Source organism: Pseudophryne corroboree, chromosome 2 (assembly GCF_028390025.1).
Source record: "Pseudophryne corroboree isolate aPseCor3 chromosome 2, aPseCor3.hap2, whole genome shotgun sequence".
Taxonomy (NCBI): Eukaryota; Metazoa; Chordata; class Amphibia; order Anura; family Myobatrachidae; genus Pseudophryne; species Pseudophryne corroboree.
In genome coordinates this window covers 250,705,996-250,725,218 of record NC_086445.1, presented here as the reverse complement: position 1 = coordinate 250,725,218, position 19,223 = coordinate 250,705,996, and the positions used below count along the sequence as shown (strand labels likewise).

Genomic DNA, 19,223 nt, shown 5'->3' with positions numbered 1-19,223 from the left:
TTCGAAAACGGCTGCTTACCTGGGCTCACTCCTCTTCCTTCATGGGTCATCCTGGGGTTCTAAAGACTCTCAAGTTTATTCAACAGTCTTATTGGTGGCCACGTCTCAAAGCCGATGTCCAAGAGTTTATAGCAGCATGTCCTAAATGTGCCCAACATAAGAGTCCAAGAAGTTCTCCACCAGGTTTGTTACATCCACTATCCATACCCAAACAACCATGGACTCATATCTCAATGGATTTCGTGACCGATCTACCTCCATCAAAAGGGCGAAATACCATTTGGGTGATAGTGGATCGATTTTCGAAAATGGCACATTTCATTCCATTAACTGGGTTACCATCTGCCCCTTTACTAGCCAGATTGTTCATCTCTGAAATCTTCAAGTTGCATGGCCTTCCTCGAGAAATTGTTTCTGATCGGGGAACACAGTTTGTGGCCAAGTTTTGGAGGTCGCTTTGTTCATCTTTAAATGTCAAGTTGAACTTTTCTTCTGCATATCATCCTCAGACAGATGGACAAACAGAGAGTCAACCAAGACCTTGAAACATTTCTCCGGCTATATATATCGTCCTCACAGGATGACTGGGTTGACTACCTCCCATTGGCAGAATTTGCTCATAATAATCTCTTCCATTCATCTTCAGAATCTACGCCCTTTTATATTAACTTCGGCTTTCATCCTCGTGTGCCAGAGTTTCATCCATTGCCAGCCCTAGAGGTCCCAGCGGCAGATCAAGAGCTTCAACGTCTATCTAGCATCTGGAGTTGTGTACGTAAGTCCTTGGTCAAAACTTCCGCTCGTTATAAATCTTTTGCAGATAGAAAACGTAAAGCTGTACCGAATTACAAAGTGGGAGACCAAGTTTGGATTTCTACGCGCAATCTCAAGTTCAAAGTTCCTTCTAAGAAATTTGCTCCCAGGTTTATTGGTCCATTTCCCATTGTAAAGGTACTCAACCCTGTGTCATACAAAGTCAAGCTGCCACCGTCTTTGAGAATTCCTAACGCCTTTCATACATCTTTACTGAAGCCTTTGATTCTCAATAAGTTCCGTACTACCCAGTCCAAATCTCCTAAAGTTCACTCTTTGCAGAATGAGGAATTTGAAGTTAAAGAGATTGTGGACTCACGTTCCCGATATGGACGTTTACAGTTTCTGGTCGACTGGAAGGGTTACGGCCCGGAGGAGAGATCCTGGGTTTTCTCTGAAGATGTTCATGCTCCAAGACTGGTACAGAAATACTTCTCCAAAAATCCTGACAAGGTTCAAAGGTGTTCGGAGACCACCCGTAGAAGAGGGGGTACTGTCGCGAACCGGTCTCTCACCTTTGCGGGTTCTGGGGTTCATCCGTTGCCAGTGCGGTTGCTCGCGGTGCTGTGCGCCCGTGTGGGGACACGGCGTGATCAATGGCACAGGTAATGCAGAGTCTGGGAACTGAGTGTGCGGGGACCAAATGGCCTAAGGCACTGCGGTGTGTCTGCTGTATAGGAGGTGGCCATGTTGGAGACCAAATAGCTAATACTGAGCACTTGTGAAAACACCTGTGGGCAGGTGTAAGCCAATCCCGTGCTTGTGCTGCCTTTAAGTAGGCTGGGATTATGTCACTCTGGGCCAGTGCTTTGTTGTATCAAAGCTGTGCTCTAGCTCTGAACTCTCTCCGTGCATTCCTGTGTGATTCCCGTGGTCCAGATATCGCCTCCGTTCCCAGAGGTCCGTTTTGCAGCCTTCACTGCCAAAGATCTACCGGCTCTCCATTGTGCTTATCAGTCAATTGCACACCTATTGGAAATACTCGGATTCCCAGTGTCCTGCATGAGGTTACCCTGTCTGTCTGTCTATCATACAAAGTCTGGAGGATTCCAATTCCCTCAGCTGTTCGTTTGTTCAACTCTGCATTTAACCCATTCATCACCTTGCCATCTACTACAGTTTCACAGTGATCTCCGGAACCCGCAAGTAACCCAATTCAGTACTTTTTCTATGTTGTCATTACAAGGATAATTCTTCACAGTCTCTCAGTTAACTCTTAAAACTTCATTGCAAATTCTTACAGTTAATTCTCCATGTCTGCATTAACCAGTTAAACACAATCTGCAGTTCAGCATCAAAGCCTGTTTATATTTGGACAATTCAACATTTATTCTTCAGCTTGTTTTTGCATATGTTTCCATGAACATTTCTTTTATTTATTTCTGAGTTTCCTCTTGCATATTATTTCTGTCATTCCTGCAATACTTCAGTATAATGATGATTAACAACTAGTCATTTAACTCCTTACCGAATTGTTACTTTAATAAATATATGAAACGGAACTTCCTTCGTCCTCCCTGTTTTCTTCATACCCCAGCACCTACACCTGAGGTTGGTTCCAGGTTAACGGATTCACAAAAACACCCGGTCCTGACACATATACAACGCCCTTCGTCAAGCGGAGACCTTGCTTCGCGACCTACCGGTTCTGATCCAGTCAGACAACATCACCGCAGTGGCTCATGTAAACCGCCAAGGCGGCACAAGGAGCAGAGTGGCAATGGCGGAAGCCACCAGGATTCTTCGCTGGGCGGAAAATCATGTAAGCGCACTGTCAGCAGTGTTCATTCCGGGAGTGGACAACTGGGAAGCAGACTTCCTCAGCAGACACGACCTGCATCCAGGAGAGTGGGGACTTCATCAGGAAGTCTTCCCACAGATTGCAAGTCAGTGGGGACTGCCACAGATAGACATGATGGCGTCCCGCCGCAACAAAAAGCTACAGAGGTATTGCGCCAGGTCAAGAGACCCTCAGGCAGTGGCTGTGGACGCGCTAGTGACACCGTGGGTGTTCCAGTCGGTCTATGTGTTTCCTCCTCTCCCTCTCATCCCAAAGGTGTTGAGAATAATAAGAAAAAGAGGAGTACAGACAATTCTCATTGTTCCAGATTGGCTGCGAAGGGCCTGGTATCCGGATCTGCAGGAGATGCTCACAGAAGATCCGTGGCCTCTTCCTCTAAGACAGGACCTGCTGCAACAGGGGCCCTGTCTGTTCCAAGACTTACCGCGGCTGCGTTTGACGGTATGGCGGTTGAACGCCGGATCCTATCGGAAAAGGGCATTCCGGATGAGGTCATTCCTACTCTGATAAAGGCTAGGAAGGACGTGACAGCTAAACATTATCACCGAATATGGAGAAAGTATGTTTCTTGGTGTCAGGCCAGGAATGCTCCTACAGAAGAATTCCATCTGGGCCGTTTCCTTCACTTCCTACAAACTGGAGTGAATTTTGGGCCTAAAGTTAGGCTCCATTAAGGTTCAGATTTCGGCCTTATCCATTTTCTTTCAGAAGGAATTGGCTTCTCTCCCAGAAGTACAGACTTTTGTGAAGGGAGTGCTGCATAATCAGCCTCCTTTTGTGCCTCCGGTGGCGCCTTGCGACCTTAACGTGGTGTTGAGTTTCCTTAAGTTGCACTGGTTTGAACCACTTAAAACGGTGGAGTTAAAATATCTCACTTGGAAGCTGGTCATGTTGTTAGCCTTGGCTTCGGCTAGGTGAGTTTCAGAATTGGCGGCTTTGTCTCATTAAAGTCCCTATCTTGTTTTCCATATGGATAGAGCGGAATTGCGGACCCGTCCTCAATTTTTGCCTAAGGTGGTGTCATCTTTTCATATGAACCAACCTATTGTGGTTCCTGTGGCTACGTGAGATTTGGAGGATTCCGAGTCCCTTGATGTGGTCAGGGCTTTGAAAATTTACGTGGCCAGAACGGCTAGGGTCAGAAAAACAGAAGCACTGTTTGTTCTGTATGCAGCCAACAAGGTTGGCGCTCCTGCTTCAAAACAGATTATTGCTCGCTGGATCTGTAACACGATTCAGCAGGCTTATTCTACGGCTGGATTGCCGTTACCAAAATCTGTTAAGGCCCATTCCACTAGGAAGGTGGGCTCTTCTTGGGCGGCTGCCCGAGGCGTCTCGGCATTACAACTTTGTCGAGCTGCTACTTGGTCGGGTTCAAACACCTTTGCAAAGTTCTATAAGTTTGATACCCTGGCTGAGGAGGACCTCCTGTTTGCTCAGTCGGTGCTGCAGAGTCATCCGCACTCTCCCGCCCGTTTGGGAGCTTTGGTATAATCCCCATGGTCCTTACGGAGTCCCCAGCATCCTCTAGGACGTAATAGAAAATAAGATTTTAAACCTACCGGTAAATCTTTTTCTCGTAGTCTGTAAAGGATGCTGGGCGCCGTCCCAAGTGCGGACTACTTCTGCAAGACTTGTATATAGTTTTGTTTACATAAGGGTTATGTTATAGTTTCATCGGTCTCGAACTGATGCTGTGTTGTTTCATACGGTTAACTGGTTCGTATATAACACAAGTTATACAGTGTGATTGGTGTGGGCTGGTATGAATCTTGCCCTTGGATTAACAAAAATCCTTTCCTCGTATTGTCCGTCTCCTCTGGGCACAGTTTCTCTAACTGAGGTCTGGAGAAGGGGCATAGAGGGAGGAGCCAGTGCACACCCATACCTAAAGTTCTTTCTTAAAGTGCCCATGTCTCCTGCGGAACCCGTCTATCCCCATGGTCCTTACGGAGTCCCCAGCATCCTCTACGGACTACGAGAAAAAGATTTACCGGTAGGTTTAAAATCTTATTTTTTTTTATTTTGTAGAGGGTAACTAGAAGGTATTGAAACCTGGTTCAAATCTGCAGATTTGACACAAAAATCTGTCATTTTTACCCCTTGTCAACATAACAGGTTATTTGTTACTACGCTTATTTTAGGTACCCTATGCCCGAACAGAAGCCCATCTTATGGAAATTCTGGAGCAAATATGTGAAAAGATGACAGAGTATGGCGAGAGAACAGACCCAGATACAAATCGCAAAATCTACGTGCGTGTCCTTTCTCGTGATGGCAAGAAGATGGATGCCTCTAATACTAACATGGATAGAGAAGCGATATCTGACTTGAAGTTTACAGTGAGTACTACTGCTGGGCTTATGCTGAAATTGAAAATGAATTCTAGTGGATTACATGCAAGAGAAATGGTTGTTTCTGTGCTGGTGCTAGGTGGGTTATAATGGTGTTGTTCATGTTGGCTTGTTGTGAAGGAAAATATTGGGCTGTGAATTGAATCACCCTGTTTACAGAGGAGGCCACACACAGCAATATCTCTGTATGTAAAGCCCCAATATTTGCACGTTGCCTAATACTCATCCAGCTGTAAGAGAGCTGAACATTATTTGTCCTGTACATAATATGATTGGAAGATGAATGCTATCAGCCATACAGTATTTGCAGTCACCTTTCTACTGCATGCATAGTCCCCAATATCTTTAACCCTAGTTGTGACAATGATATGATGTACATATTTTCTGCCTATGAAAAATGTTCTTCAAGAAAATTAGTTTCAACTCCTGTGGTACGTACAGGTGTGCAGGGAAACTCGCAATGTCAGCAGTATCGTAAGTGATATGTATGTAGTCAGCCGTACCGCACATCACCAACAATTAAACTCTTCCTTCTTGGATCAAACACTTTTTTTTTTTTTTTTGTATAATGTAGTATTTAAGCAAAACATGATACAGAGCAGTACAGTAATCAGCGAACCATACAAATGTTTACACGGAAAAAAGAGACGCAGACATTAAGCATAACTCCTTTGGGAAAGATCAGATAATAGAGAATTGCATAGAAATCCATGTAACACGGCAGAATCGGCCAAGAATATTGAGCATGTATAGCAATCAAAAGTCCATTGTGTTATTCAGAGATATCTGTAACAGCACATTGTAATAAATGGTGAATCAATAAATTCATAACCAAGAATACTGTCTGTACTCTGTAAAAATGATCTGCCAAGTATCTATAGATTTTTTTATAAACATCAACACAAAAAGAAAATAACGCAAAGAAATCCCACAAAAAGAAAAAAAAAGGGGGGAAGAAAGGAAAAAGAAAAAACATGACCTTCATTTAAAACACCCATGTACAGAATATACATTAAGCAAAATACCATACATTGCTAGTTGAAACTTGCCAAAACAGGGTGGCATATTGAAATCCATATTGGAACCTGAGGTAACTCCATCTAGATATATATTCACTAAAGATTAAGTATGAGGGAAGTAAGGGGAATCCATCCATTTAGCCCAGATGTTATCAAATTGAGGGTTTGTACCCCGAGACATATAAACATATCTTTCATGTTGTAGGGAAGTATTTACCAATGCTACCCATTCAGTAAATGTGGGACCTATTCGGGCCATCCAAGAGCGAGCCATGCACACCTTGGCCAAGGAGCAGAGATTTGTAAGGTATTGGTTATCAAGATTATCGAGGACTATCATGCCCTGACACCCTAGCACACACAATTTGGGAGTGAGAACCTGCCTAGGGATACCAGTCGCTATTATTACCGACTTAATCTGTGACCAGCAGGAGGAGACTACTGTACAATTCAAGACAAGATGCCAAAAAGTGCCTTGGGCGGCCCCACATTTAGGACAAATAGGAGAAGTGTGGCCACCATATGTGACTAGTCTAGCAGATGTCAAGTAGGTTCTGTGAAGGATAAAAAATTGTATTTGTTGGAATCGAATAAAGAGACTGTAGCGTGACGTGGGAATTTCCTAGCCGTATCCCATTCCTCATCACTCAAAGGGCAAAGGTCAGTTTCCCATCTAACCCTCAGTGCAGGTAGGGCCTCAATATGGTGTTCTGCTAATAAAAATGAATATTTTAAAGAAACGGTTTTAACCCTGTCTAGTTTGAGTAGAAATGATTTTGCAGAAGAAGTAAAAACAGAAGGCCTATCCCTATATTGAACCGGAAGGGCGTGTCTCCGTTGTAAATATCTGAAGAAGAATGGTTGAGATAAATCAAACTCGTCTTTCAGTTGTTGGATAGATATAAGAATGGACGTCTCGTAAATTTGCCCAATAGATACAATTCCTTTTGGATTTCCACATCTGAGTGTCTTCCTGGTATATTATGCAGTTCTGGAATCCAACGGGAGTGCCAGACGGGGGTATCTGGATCAACATCTACAAATTTAGTAAGCGTTTGGACCTCACGCCAAATCTTGGTGGCCTGAACTATAAGTGGAGAAGCCAAAAAAAGTTTACCACTTAACAACACTTGTAGAGGGGTATAACCGGACACAGTTTGCTGAATAAAAATTGCAGAGAGAGAGAGAAGGAGGTGTCATCCTGTATCCATAGTCCGATATGAGCCGATTGGCAAGCAAAGTAATACAATCTAAAATGGGGGAGAGCTAAACCATCATCGTTCCTAGTTCTAGTGAGAGCATCCACGTTAATTCTAGAATGTTTGTTTGCCCATATCAGGGAAGGCAGAATACTATTCAAATGTCTAAAAAGGAGGCTGGGACATATACTGGTGATTGATGAAGCACATAAAGGATTTTGGGTTGTACAACCATCTTAATGACATTGACACTTCCCATCTGTCACGCCTAGCAAGGTTTGAGGATCCGGCAGCTGAGACTTGCCCAAGGAAGTAGTTGTCTGCGAATGAATAAGGCGAGGGGGTTGGATATAGTTCCTTCTCATGGGACAGGGGCAATGCAGAAGGCAGGTAGAGCTAAGAGTCAGTGAGCTGTAGTTCTTGAGAATGAGGCTGAGGTAGAGAACTGTGGCTTGTGAACGATGACTTAAAGACGTAGTTGTAGACAAAGAACTGTGGGTTGTGGCTTGAAAGACAAGGCTGTAGATAATGAACTGCGGAACTGTGAATGGTGGTTAAAGACGTGGCTGGAGACAAAGAACTGTGGGTTGTGGCTTGAAAGACAAGGCTATAGATAATGAACTGCGGAACTGTGAATGATGGTTAAAGACGTGGTTGGAGACAAAGAACTGTGGATTAGGACTTGAAAGACGAGGCTTTAGATAATGAACTGCGGACTGTGGACGGTGGTTCAGAGACGTGGCTGGAGACAAAGATCTGCAGACTGTGGCACGAAAGTCGAGGCAGAAAGCCCGGGGCCGTCCGTGCCCAAATGGTCTTACTGGACCGGGGTTTCCAGGAGCGCTTCCACTGGCTGCAGTAGGTTAGGAACGGCAGGGCTACAGCAGCAACTGAGAACCGGCTAAGCAGGGTTAGGAGTAACCAGAATACGGCAAGAATCCTGGGAGCACAGGGCTAAAGCACCTACAACAGGGTTGTAACTTGAAGCACTGGCCTCCCTATCATAAACCAGCCCCCTTTTATAAGGAGAACTCTCCCTGGATTGGCTGGAAGGGACATGAAGCCAAAACTATGCCTCAAACTTTGGTCTCCAACATGGCGGCGCCCAGTAATGCAGACCTCCCTGTAAGGCCACACAATACACTGCCACTGGTCTCCTAGCAACCGCCCTGGCAAGGAGAGACGCTGCAGCGGCGTCCCACCGCCACGAGCGGACCCCTCACCGCCGCTACCGCTGCCCACGGACCCGGTGCGGCAGCCCTCCGCCGCCGCTTTTCACAAGCCGCCTGCAAAGCCAGCCCCACGGCCCCAGCGTACCGGTAAGACCCCGGACGCTGACATCATCACAGTAAAGGCATAAATGAAGATTGTCTAATTAATGGAGAGGACAGAGTATCTACCAAATTCTTCTATAACATCCAGTATAACTGGCATGGAAAGTCTATAGTCGCGCAAGAACAATAACATATCATCAGCGTAAAGAGCCACCGTATCTTTCCTTTGACCTAGTTGAAGCCCCAAAATATTTGGATGAGTACGTATAATACAAGCTAAGGGTTCTATGGCAATAGCAAATAAAGTGGATGATAAGAGGCAACCTTGCCTGGTGCTCCTAGATAGGGAAAAGGGAGCAGACACATAACCATTGATAGAGATCCTGGCCGTAGGCTGGTGATATAATAATTGTACCCATTTTAGGAAAGAGGGGCCAAAACCCATACAATGCATGACCCTCCACAAGTAAGGCCATTCGACAGAGTCAAACGCCTTAGAGGCATCAAGATAAACAACTACTGAATGAGACTCGTCATCATGTGTGGTCTGAAAATGAGTAAAGACTCAACGTACCAGGCGTTTAGCCAGTTTGATCTGAATGTATCAAAGAAGTAATAACCATATTAATCCGAATGGCCAGGATCTTTGCCAATATCTTAGTATCAGTCAGAATCAGGAATATTGGCCTATAAGAATCGGGGTAGCTAGAATCCTTTCTGAGTTTAGGCAATACCATGATAATAGCCTCACACATAAAATCAGGCAAAATGTAAATCTCAAAAAGACCATTAAACAGGTTCAGTAATCCAGTAACAAACCACTCGGAGTGAGTTTTATACAATTCAACAGGTATGCCACTCACTCCTGGGGTCTTGCCTCCTGTAAAGGATCTAATTGCTATATAGTATATGAGGTTGAATAGAGGCAAATTGCCCATCGTGTTCAACCTGTTTTAAGTTGTGATGATTCTACATACTTGCTGAATAATGTTTTATGACTAGTTAGCTACTATAACTCGTGTTACCCCTTCTGCAGTGATTGGGGCATCTAAAAAATCCCTAGCCTCAGCAGATAAAGTGGGTAAGTCGATAGACAAAACATAATATTAAGTCCACAGGCGCTCATGCAAAAAAGAAAAGAACAAACATAGGCCCTCATTCCGAGTTGTTCGCTCGCAAGCTGCTTTTAGCAGCATTGCACACGCTAAGCCGCCGTGTGCAATGCTGCGAAAAGATTTATCTGCAGTTTCTGAGTAGCTCGAGACTTACTCTTCCTGTGCGATCAGTTCAGTGCTTGTCGTTCCTGGTTTGACGTCACAAACACACCCAGCGTTCACCCAGACACTCCCCCGTTTCTCCAGCCACTCCCGCGTTTTTCCCAGAAACGGTAGCGTTTTTTCACACACTCCCATAAAACGGCCAGTTTCCGCCCAGAAACACCCACTTCCTGTCAATCACACTCCGATCACCAGAACGATGAAAAAACCTTGTAATGCCGTGAGTAAAATACCAAACTGCTTAGCAAATTTACTTGGCGCAGTCGCAGTGCGAACATTGCGCATGCGCAATTAGCGGAAAATCGCTGCGATGCGAAGAAAATTACAGAGCGAACAACTCGGAATGAGGGCCATAGTGTACTCTATTTTACACATATAATCCAATAAAGTGAATATAAGTGATTACTCGTACCCCATGGATTGGTCTACCGTTTTACAGGTAGACAAACACACTTCTCATAGGAGCTGGATTTCACCAGTCTGGACTCTCTTCTATCAGGGTCTCCTTACGGACATAATCCAGAGTCCAGACTGGTGATATCCAGCTCCTATGAGAAGTGTGTTTGTCTACCTGTAAAACGGTAGACCAATCCATGGGGTACGAGTAATCACTTATATTCACTTTATTGTATTATGGCCCTCATTCCGAGTTGTTCGCTCGCAAGCTGCTTTTAGCAGCTTTGCACACGCTAAGCCGCCGCCTACTGGGAGTGAATCTTAGCTTATCAAAATTGCGAACGAAAGATTAGCAAAATTGCGAATAGACACTTCTTAGCAGTTTCTGAGTAGCTCCACACTTACTCGGCAACTGCGATCAGTTCAGTCAGTTTCGTTCCTGGTTTGACGTCACAAACACTCCCAGCGTTCGGCCAGACAGTCCTCCGTTTCTTCAGCCACTCCCGCGTTTTTCCCAGAAACGGTAGCGTTTTTTCGCACACACCCATAAAACGGCCAGTTTCCGCCCAGAAACACCCACTTCCTGTCAATCACATTACGATCACCAGAACGAAGAAAAAACCTTGTAATGCCGTGAGTTAAATACCTAACTGCATAGCAAATTTACTTGGCGCAGTCGCACTGCGGACATTGCGCATGCGCATTAGCGACTAATCGCTCCGTTGCGAGAAAAATATAACGAGCGAACAACTCGGAATGACCCCCTATATGTGTAAAATAGAGTACACTATGTTTGTTCTTTTCTTTTTTGCATGAGCGCCTGTGGACTTAATTGGGAACTCTTGTGACGGTATCTACATAGAGTGCCTGGTGACACTCTTGTTTTTTCCAGTTTGAGACCAGAAGGCTGCCTCTGTGGCGCACGATAGTTTGTTCAAAGCATCCTTTTATAAAAACATAATATTAATATATAACATATAATATTTAGCCTCCAGATCATGACATTCTGATTCCAACTTGAGTTCTCTTTCTATAGAACAGTTTGAGGGAGGCTATTCTCTGAATCAAAGTGCCTCTCAGATATGAAAGAATCCCAAACAACCGGAACAGGTGCCGTATCCACATTTACATCAAAATAACCCTCCCATAACGACTTTAAATCAGAAGCCTCCTTCAGTTGCAACAACCAAGAGGGGTGTAGTTTCCAAAAAGACTGCCCCTTCTGGCACTCCATGTCTAAGAATATAACAAAGGGTGAGTGATCAGATACACCTCGGGCTTTATAATGAATATCAATAAGTTTAGGTAGCAACGTGGGCAAGACCAAAACAAGATCTATACGGGAAAAGGAGTGGTGAGTTTTGGAGAAGCAGGAATATTGTTTAAGGAAGGAGTTTCTAATCCTCCAAGCATCTCGGAGACCCATGGAAGTGACAGGGGGTAATTCAGACTGGATCGCTGCAGCGGCAGCGATCGCAGTCTGAATTACTTTGTGGAGTGCGCTCGCGCAGCGGCCACACTGCTCGTGCGCACCTCTGGAGCACAGTGAGATGCTATCAGCATCTTACTGGCTCCGATCGCCTCTGCCTGATTGACAGTCACAGGGCAGGAGGTGACAATGCGGTCCGGAGGGGGGGAAGGGGGGGGCGGCGGCTGTGTGATGTCACACGAAGCCACTGCGACATGGAACGTGGCGGAGGAGCTGCTCAGATAAGAAGCTACTCGCCTGGTACAAAAGCATCGCTGCCGTGCAATGCTTTTGTAACTGGGGTGGGGCAGGGCCTGACATGAGGGGTGGACTAGCCCTGTGCTGGGCGTCCCGCCGCATGTCAGAGTAAATGATCGTAGATGTGCTAAATTTAGTACATCTACAATCAGCTCTGAATTTCCGCCCATAACCAGAAAATTTGGAGTATACACAATCCTGAGTAGGTATCCAGATTATAATCGATAAGGTTATTAAAATCACCTAGACTTATAAGTAATGTGTTAAGTGACTGAGCAATAAAGGAAACTGCCTGTTTCACTACATTATAATTAAAGGGGGGGGGGGGGGGGGGATATAGACTGCTAGGATAAGCAGGGGTTGGGGAAAAAATGTAAAATCCAGAAAGATATATCTACCAAGGGGATCCGTTTTAACAGAAAGCAATACAAACAGTACGGACTTGTTAATGAGTATTGAGACCCCCCGAGAATGAGAAGTATGAGAGGTGTGATACACCCAACCCACCCAAGGTTTGCGTAGTGACAATCATTTATTGCCCTCCAAATGGGTCTCGGTAAGGCATATCACATCTGAATTGTATTGTTTAATTAATTTAAGAACCAGGGATCTCTTAACCCTATCATTGATACCACGGACATTCCATGTTAATACATTTAAGTGCGACATATAAAGAGGTGTATAGATAAAATACAGATAAGTAATGTGCCCCAATAGCTACCCTAATAAGTAGGAGCAAGCATATACGCCTCCATAGCAACTTATATGATACATAGCAAAATGGAAACATGATAGGTCATGCAAAAAAAAAAAGAAGAAAAATATAAGGGGACAACAAACCCCAGAACGGTGAATCCCCACCCCGTATACCTTCCACAACTGCGGCATACTAGGATCCCAAACCTTGAAAGAGCAAACAGTCAATGCAAAAAGTAAACAACCAACACTAAGCAAGAAAAACAAATATGGCAAGGTGTCAGGAGTGCACTACACACCCCAAACACACACTCACTATAAAAGCTACTTATACAGGCAAAAAGGAAAAGGCAAAACCCCTTCGAGGGCAATGGATATTAAAGCTACCAATGCAAGGGAGCTCCCCGGTCAAGTTAGCCATTAGTCTGAAACCGGTGCATTTAATAACTAGAAAAAGTAAATGTGAGAGCCCATGTACCGTAAATTGACCCTGAAATACTTATCAAGGAAAAGAACAGCAGGTACAAACCAGCAAAAAACAATTAATAGTATCATGACCCATGTCCGCCCAATATAGAATAAGCATTAATTCACAACGTGGATAATGGAACAGGAGCAGAGTACATATACATATCTACATGAGAGGAGTGATGAGCAATCAGTCTGGAGCCAGCTGCCGACCACCCGGGGCAAATCGATCTAGCCAGGCGGCCGTCTCACGCGGGTGATTGAAGAACTTTATATCACCCTCCGCCACCGCTCGCAGTTTGGCCGGGAAGAGCATGGAATAAGGGAGGTTTAAGTCCTGTAGTCTGCGCTTCACTGGAACAAATAGAGCTTGGTCCTTTTGAACATTTGCACAGTATCTCGGTCCTTATAGTGGAGAAATTTAGTGATAAATGTACTGGGCAGTGCCCCTGTCGGTAAGGGACGGGTGGGAATCCATTGAGCCCTCTCAACCGCAAACTGGGATGTGAAGGATTCCTTGCCATATAATTCAAGAAGCCAGGTTTCCAAAAATGATTCAGTAGATGAACCTGCCTCCCTCTAACGAAGCGGACGTTATTTCTGGTAGGTGACCTTCCATATCTAGCAGCTTGTTTTGCATAGTAGACATTTGATGGGAAAGTGAGGATACCGTAGTTTTCACTGGGCCAAAGGAGTCTTCCACGTTGGAAATGTAGGGGTCCACCTCACCAACCCTCTCACGAATGCGCTGAACATCTTGCCGCAGGAGTGATATGTCGCACTGCACCTTTTCATTTTTATCAGAAAGTCTCTCTTTACTGCTGGCAATGGCCTCCAGTACCTGTTGAAAAGAGTTCTGAGGTAAAACACCAGTAGCATCCTGCAAAATATCAGAATCCCCAGAGTCAGGTTGATTAATTGTAGCTGGGGGTGCAGGGTCCTGCGAGGCAGGGTTCCTAGCATACTTTCCCAGCTTAGCAGCTGCAGAGGGGTGCTGATGCTTCACCATGGTAAAACAATACAGCAGGAATAGGTGGATAGACAAGGAGGTGAAACTTCCAGAATGATCCCAGCAGCAGGGCAAAGCACAGGCAGGAGAGGTTCAAACACAGGGACTGTGCATAGAGAGGGAAACTCCCCAAGATGGCTGCTATCCCCTCAGCCCAGCACTACCAAGCAGGCTGTGCACTGATATCCAGCAGGATACTTACAAAATGCTGAGGACCAAGCAGGGAGAGGTCACTATGGAATTTGGAGCAGAGAAACTGGCTCCCCAAGCTGTTAAGGCTCCCGCTGATCACCAGTGCAGGAAACCGCGTCACCGGAAGTAGCGGGCGGTCGCGGCTTCACACAGTATCAGAGCTGCGCATGAAGAGCTGGCGGCAGGGGCTCGGACCCGATGCGGCGGGCAGCAGGGGGCTCACCAAGGGAGCACTCACCGGCCTCAGGATGGGTGTAAAGGATAGAAAACCGGGGAGCTCGGCTAACTCCGTCCTACTGCCTTTCCTACCTTATAAATCCTATTTTAAAATGATATGGCACTAATTTATATTACTGCACAAATTCACATTTTACTGTTTCTTAAAATGTATCAGAAATGTCCCAGCCTTTGTCTCCTTTGATATTGTGTATTAAAGATGTAACTTGATATAGCAGTGCAGTAAATGGTATATTAGGCATGTGGTTTAGTAATATCTGGCATTTGCTAGTAATTGTGTTTGCCGGGGATCGTGGTGGTCTTGGAACGCTCACATAGTGGTGGTCTGAGACTGATGAGTGGTGTCTTACAGTTAGTAGTTAGTGGTATGATGGAGGGGCCCATTGGGAGCCCTGGTGTGTCCCAACCCCACCCTCTCCTTACCTGGCAGCAGCAGCTGCAGCTTTTCTCCTCAGACCAGCATTCGCTGCTTTGTGCTGGGCTGCAGTGTGGACAGGGAGGAGCTTAAAATACTATTATTCTTTTTTTCTGTATTTTTTCTAAGGGTGCATGGCCACACCTCCTGTGATTAGGCTACGCCCCCTGAAAAGTACCTGGGCCCAGACAGTTTCTCTTCTGCCCTGTAGCAGAATGTATAGGGTAGAGATGCACCAGGAGAAGTTAGAAATGTGCCACCTATTATTAGTGCATAAAACAGTTTCTTTACTGGACCTTCTCGCCCTGAGATTTTGGCTAAACAGGAATTGGCTGCTATGGGGTTACATGACCATTGTTTTGCTTGCAACAAGCTAATAAACAGGTATGTAGGTGTGCGCTGTGTTACCAGTCCTGCTGCACTGTGTCTAATCTTCAATGGTATAGTTATAAATATGGCTGAGTTGCTGTTTATCTGACCTGCAGTGTGAGCGTATCGTTGAAGAGTATGAAGATGAGCTGATTGAATTATTCTCTCATAATACTGAAAATGTGAAAGACAAACTCTGCAGTAAACGTACAGGTAAATTATTCATTTTGGCCCATGCTGCTACTATGCTTCACAGTCCTATCATTTATATATTACACCCCCAGTTTGAATTAAATAAAAGTTAAGGGGTCCATGATACAACAGTGAAGTATCGGGGCAATTCCCTGGGTCGGGGAAATCCTAGATGTTGGGAAAAGCCTCAATTCAACGATTCCGACCAAAAAATGAACAGGATCGGTGAGTCAGGCATTTTTAACATACAGTTTTTTTCCCCCGATTTCCAGACAGATCCCGACCGTTGATGTCTACCAAACAGCGTCTGGGAAACGCACGCCTCATGTATGCGGGCCGCATTAGTTCCCATTCCATGTGCTTTCAGTCAGACTTTTAGGCCAGTCTAGTAGGAAAAGGTCAAGTTCACTCTAAATTATTCTTCTGTTACACTTTATGCAAAGCCACGTTCTCCTTACATCAATGTCTCCATACACTTACACACTATTGTGGCTTCTGATACTCCAGATGTGACATTGCCAAGGTCTCCAGTATAACAGCTGCTGTACTTTGGACTGTTCCGCTATTATGTGCTTAGAAGGAAACAAAAATATAGATTCCACCGTTATAATCATATGTGATTTGTATAGTAAGGCCCATTGTGTGCTCACTGACACCTCCTTAAACACATACTTTGCTCCTTTTCGTGAGGTAACCCGCTTCATGACCAGTAAATAGCATATCTCTCCATTATATAGTTTATGTATATGTGTGTGTGTGTGTGTGTGTGTGTGTGTGTGTGTGTGTGTGTGTGTATATGTATGTATATATAATATATATATATATATATATATATATATATATACATATATATGTGTGTGTGTGTATATATATATATATATATATATATATATATAATGTATTTTTATATATGTGTATGTGTGTATATATATATATATATATATATATATATATATATATATATATATATATATATATAGAGAGAGAGAGAGAGAGAGAATGGTCCCCCCTTTGCACAATAAAGTAGCAGCTTCAAGTTCACCAGTTGTTATCTGGCCTGGCAGGATAATTACAATGTACATAAAACAGTGAATCAAGCGTTCCACTGTTAAGAAAAGAAAGATAAAATAGGAACCAATAGAATTATGCTTATCCTCTATGAACTAGTAATCCTTTTATCCACTCTAAACATCAAATGCTGGGCTGTAACCACTTATAAGAAACAGTTACAAAATATCTGCAATGTCAATGACCACTAGGAAAGATGTAAAAAAGGATAGTCTATTTTTTTACATCTTTCCCAGTTGTCATTGATGTTGTGGATATTCTGTATCTGTTTTTTTAGTGGTTTCAGTCCAACGTTTGATGTTGTTTTTTTTATTTGAATTAAGTATTGAAAATAAACATTTTTTATTTGTTTGATATGCCGGCTATGGTGTGGCTGATCATTTGGAGACCGCTGCGTGAGGACCCTGTATATATTATATGTAAGCATACATTTAAGCACTATTGATAATAATTGATAACACGTGGTGTTTGTGAAACTTATATTAGGGGAGAGATGTCTAAAGATACCTTTATATGATTATCACCTAACCTTAGATGTAAACATTGATATCATTTTAAATCAACACGTGGTGACCCTCCATCAGATAATGGCCACATTCTACTATGGATGGAGACCCAGAAATACAACCCATAAAATTGACTCTTGTTCCCATAAGAACATCAACCTACTATACTACATACAATTACTGTTTTTAGTGATTATTTCCACATATCTTCACAATGGAGAGACATTGAGGTTTAAAAGAAGACCATTGTGCAGACTCTCAAGAGGATAAAAGGATTACCATTTCATAGAGAATAAGCATATTTGCATTGGTTCCTATTATCTCTATTTTCCTAACAGTGGAGTGATTTATTAAGCATTTTTATTTATATAGCATATCTCTATAGCAGGTATTCTCAATAATTCATTCACATGACCTTCATTACTTACCCTCATGTGAGCCTTTGATACTTAGGGGGATATACAATTATCCCCGTTAAACCATCGGGTCCGAAAAACTACAGTTTTTCCGATGTTTCACCGTTTGTTTTTTACAGGCTATCCTGTTAGATCGCGTGTAAAAAAAAAAAAAATCTTTCTTCCGAAAACACACAGGTACCTGTGTGTTTTCGGGTGAAACAGCCCCGTTTTCGGACGAAAACGGGGCTGTTTCTGGGGACTTTGCTTAGTCTGCCGGAGGCAGGTGAAACAAAATCCTTGATAAGCTGCGGCACGCGCCGCCTTATCGGGGCTAATTAGATAGCCCCCGGCGGGACAATTAGCCTCGGTAAAAAAACGGGGCTAATTGGATATTCCCCCTAAAGACACTTTTTGAATTTTTTGGTCGGAATCGTCAAAATTACTAGTTACTGGAATTAAAGTCCTTCTTCTTTCAAAAAGAAAGAAAATGGGTTCCACCTCAACTTAAATTTGCAGCTTCCCACTTAAATGTACATTACTTGTTAGGGTACGAACTATGCTGAGATTGACAGTAATGAGTAATTGCTAATTCACTTTGTTTTCTCTACACAGATCTGTGTGACCATGCTATGCATATAGCTCATGATGAACTATGACCTGATGCTACTTCTCATTGACCCATAAATCTTCACACATGTTTACAAAGGAGGAAAGAAGGTGAAATATGAATGAGATTGTAGCATATTTTTTGTCCTTGAATATTTTTTACATTAAAAATGCAGAATTAATTTTGTCAACGTGTGTGAGTGTTTATTTTGTGCACATATTTTTGATTGCATGCAAAATGCAATATGCCATGTCCTAAAATAAAACGTACTTAGAGAATCATTAGAGCTTACATTCTAGTATGAACTACAAGGCCAGTGAAGCACGCAAAAACAATCCGCTTAAATATAAGGTTACAAAAACATACATGAAGGAGCAAATAACAAGTATATCAAGTTCGAGTGTCCATGCTGGAATATTGGCAGCTCCCGTCACAATTAACGAAATCTGTAGGGTGTGTCCTCTGATAGCGCAAGTGTAAGGACGGATGCCATAGAGAGGAGTGTTTGACTGCGATCACTCAACGAAGGGAGCTGGCAATATTGCGGCGTGGGCACTTGGTCTTGTGATATTCTTGTTTGAAGCTTCAGATGTATTTTTTTATCTTACAGTAATTTTTTTTTTACCTACGTCACTTTGTGTGACGCCTGTGTGTTCTTACCATTTGCACTGCAGGTATATGTCATATAGGAAGGGGTAATTGAAGAGGAACTGTGGATACAGTAGTTACTGAAAGACGCAGTGACGTGTGGTGGGGCGAGGCAGAGCCTTTCCTGTCATACTAATGTTTGTGCCAGAGTATTGACTGTATAAAGTATATGAAAAATACCAAGAATATGTTTGAAATATCTTCTATGCATTATTCTAATACATTTTATAGCCAAAACTCTGGAGTAAAAAGTCTATGGCAGGTGAGGCAGTGCCTCACCTGCTTATCTTGTCCGCACATCTCTGATTAACACTAACCAAATTTCCAGGAGTTTATGCTGCTGCACCTGTGTATAATGCCCAGATGTACGCTTTGGCTCATATATTGCATGTAAATCTGTCTCTGGTTCTAGCCAGTGCCTCCTCAGCTATTTAGCTCACCGCACGTCCCTGGAAAGACGATATATCAAGCCTCTGATATATAATAAGTTAGTGCGCAGTATTTGTATAGTCACTTCAGGTTTAGATTGTGTGCCGTTTTAAAATGTTATGTTTTAGCT

The 19,223-nt window shown here is 43.5% G+C and overlaps 1 protein-coding gene across 2 annotated transcripts in view; it reads left to right on the top strand.

Annotated features, from left to right (window-relative positions):
• CNPY2 (canopy FGF signaling regulator 2) overlaps nucleotides 1-18,206 on the top strand; it is a 134,911-nt gene extending 116,705 nt beyond the window's left edge. For both annotated transcript variants that reach the window (XM_063952659.1, XM_063952660.1), the window contains 3 exons: nucleotides 4,759-4,956; nucleotides 15,362-15,458; nucleotides 18,022-18,206. In XM_063952659.1, coding sequence (XP_063808729.1) covers nucleotides 4,759-4,956; nucleotides 15,362-15,458; nucleotides 18,022-18,065 — 339 coding nt within the window. In that variant the 3' untranslated portion in view covers nucleotides 18,066-18,206. The remainder of the gene's footprint in view (nucleotides 1-4,758; nucleotides 4,957-15,361; nucleotides 15,459-18,021) is intronic.
• The last annotated feature ends 1,017 nt before the right edge of the window (nucleotides 18,207-19,223 follow it).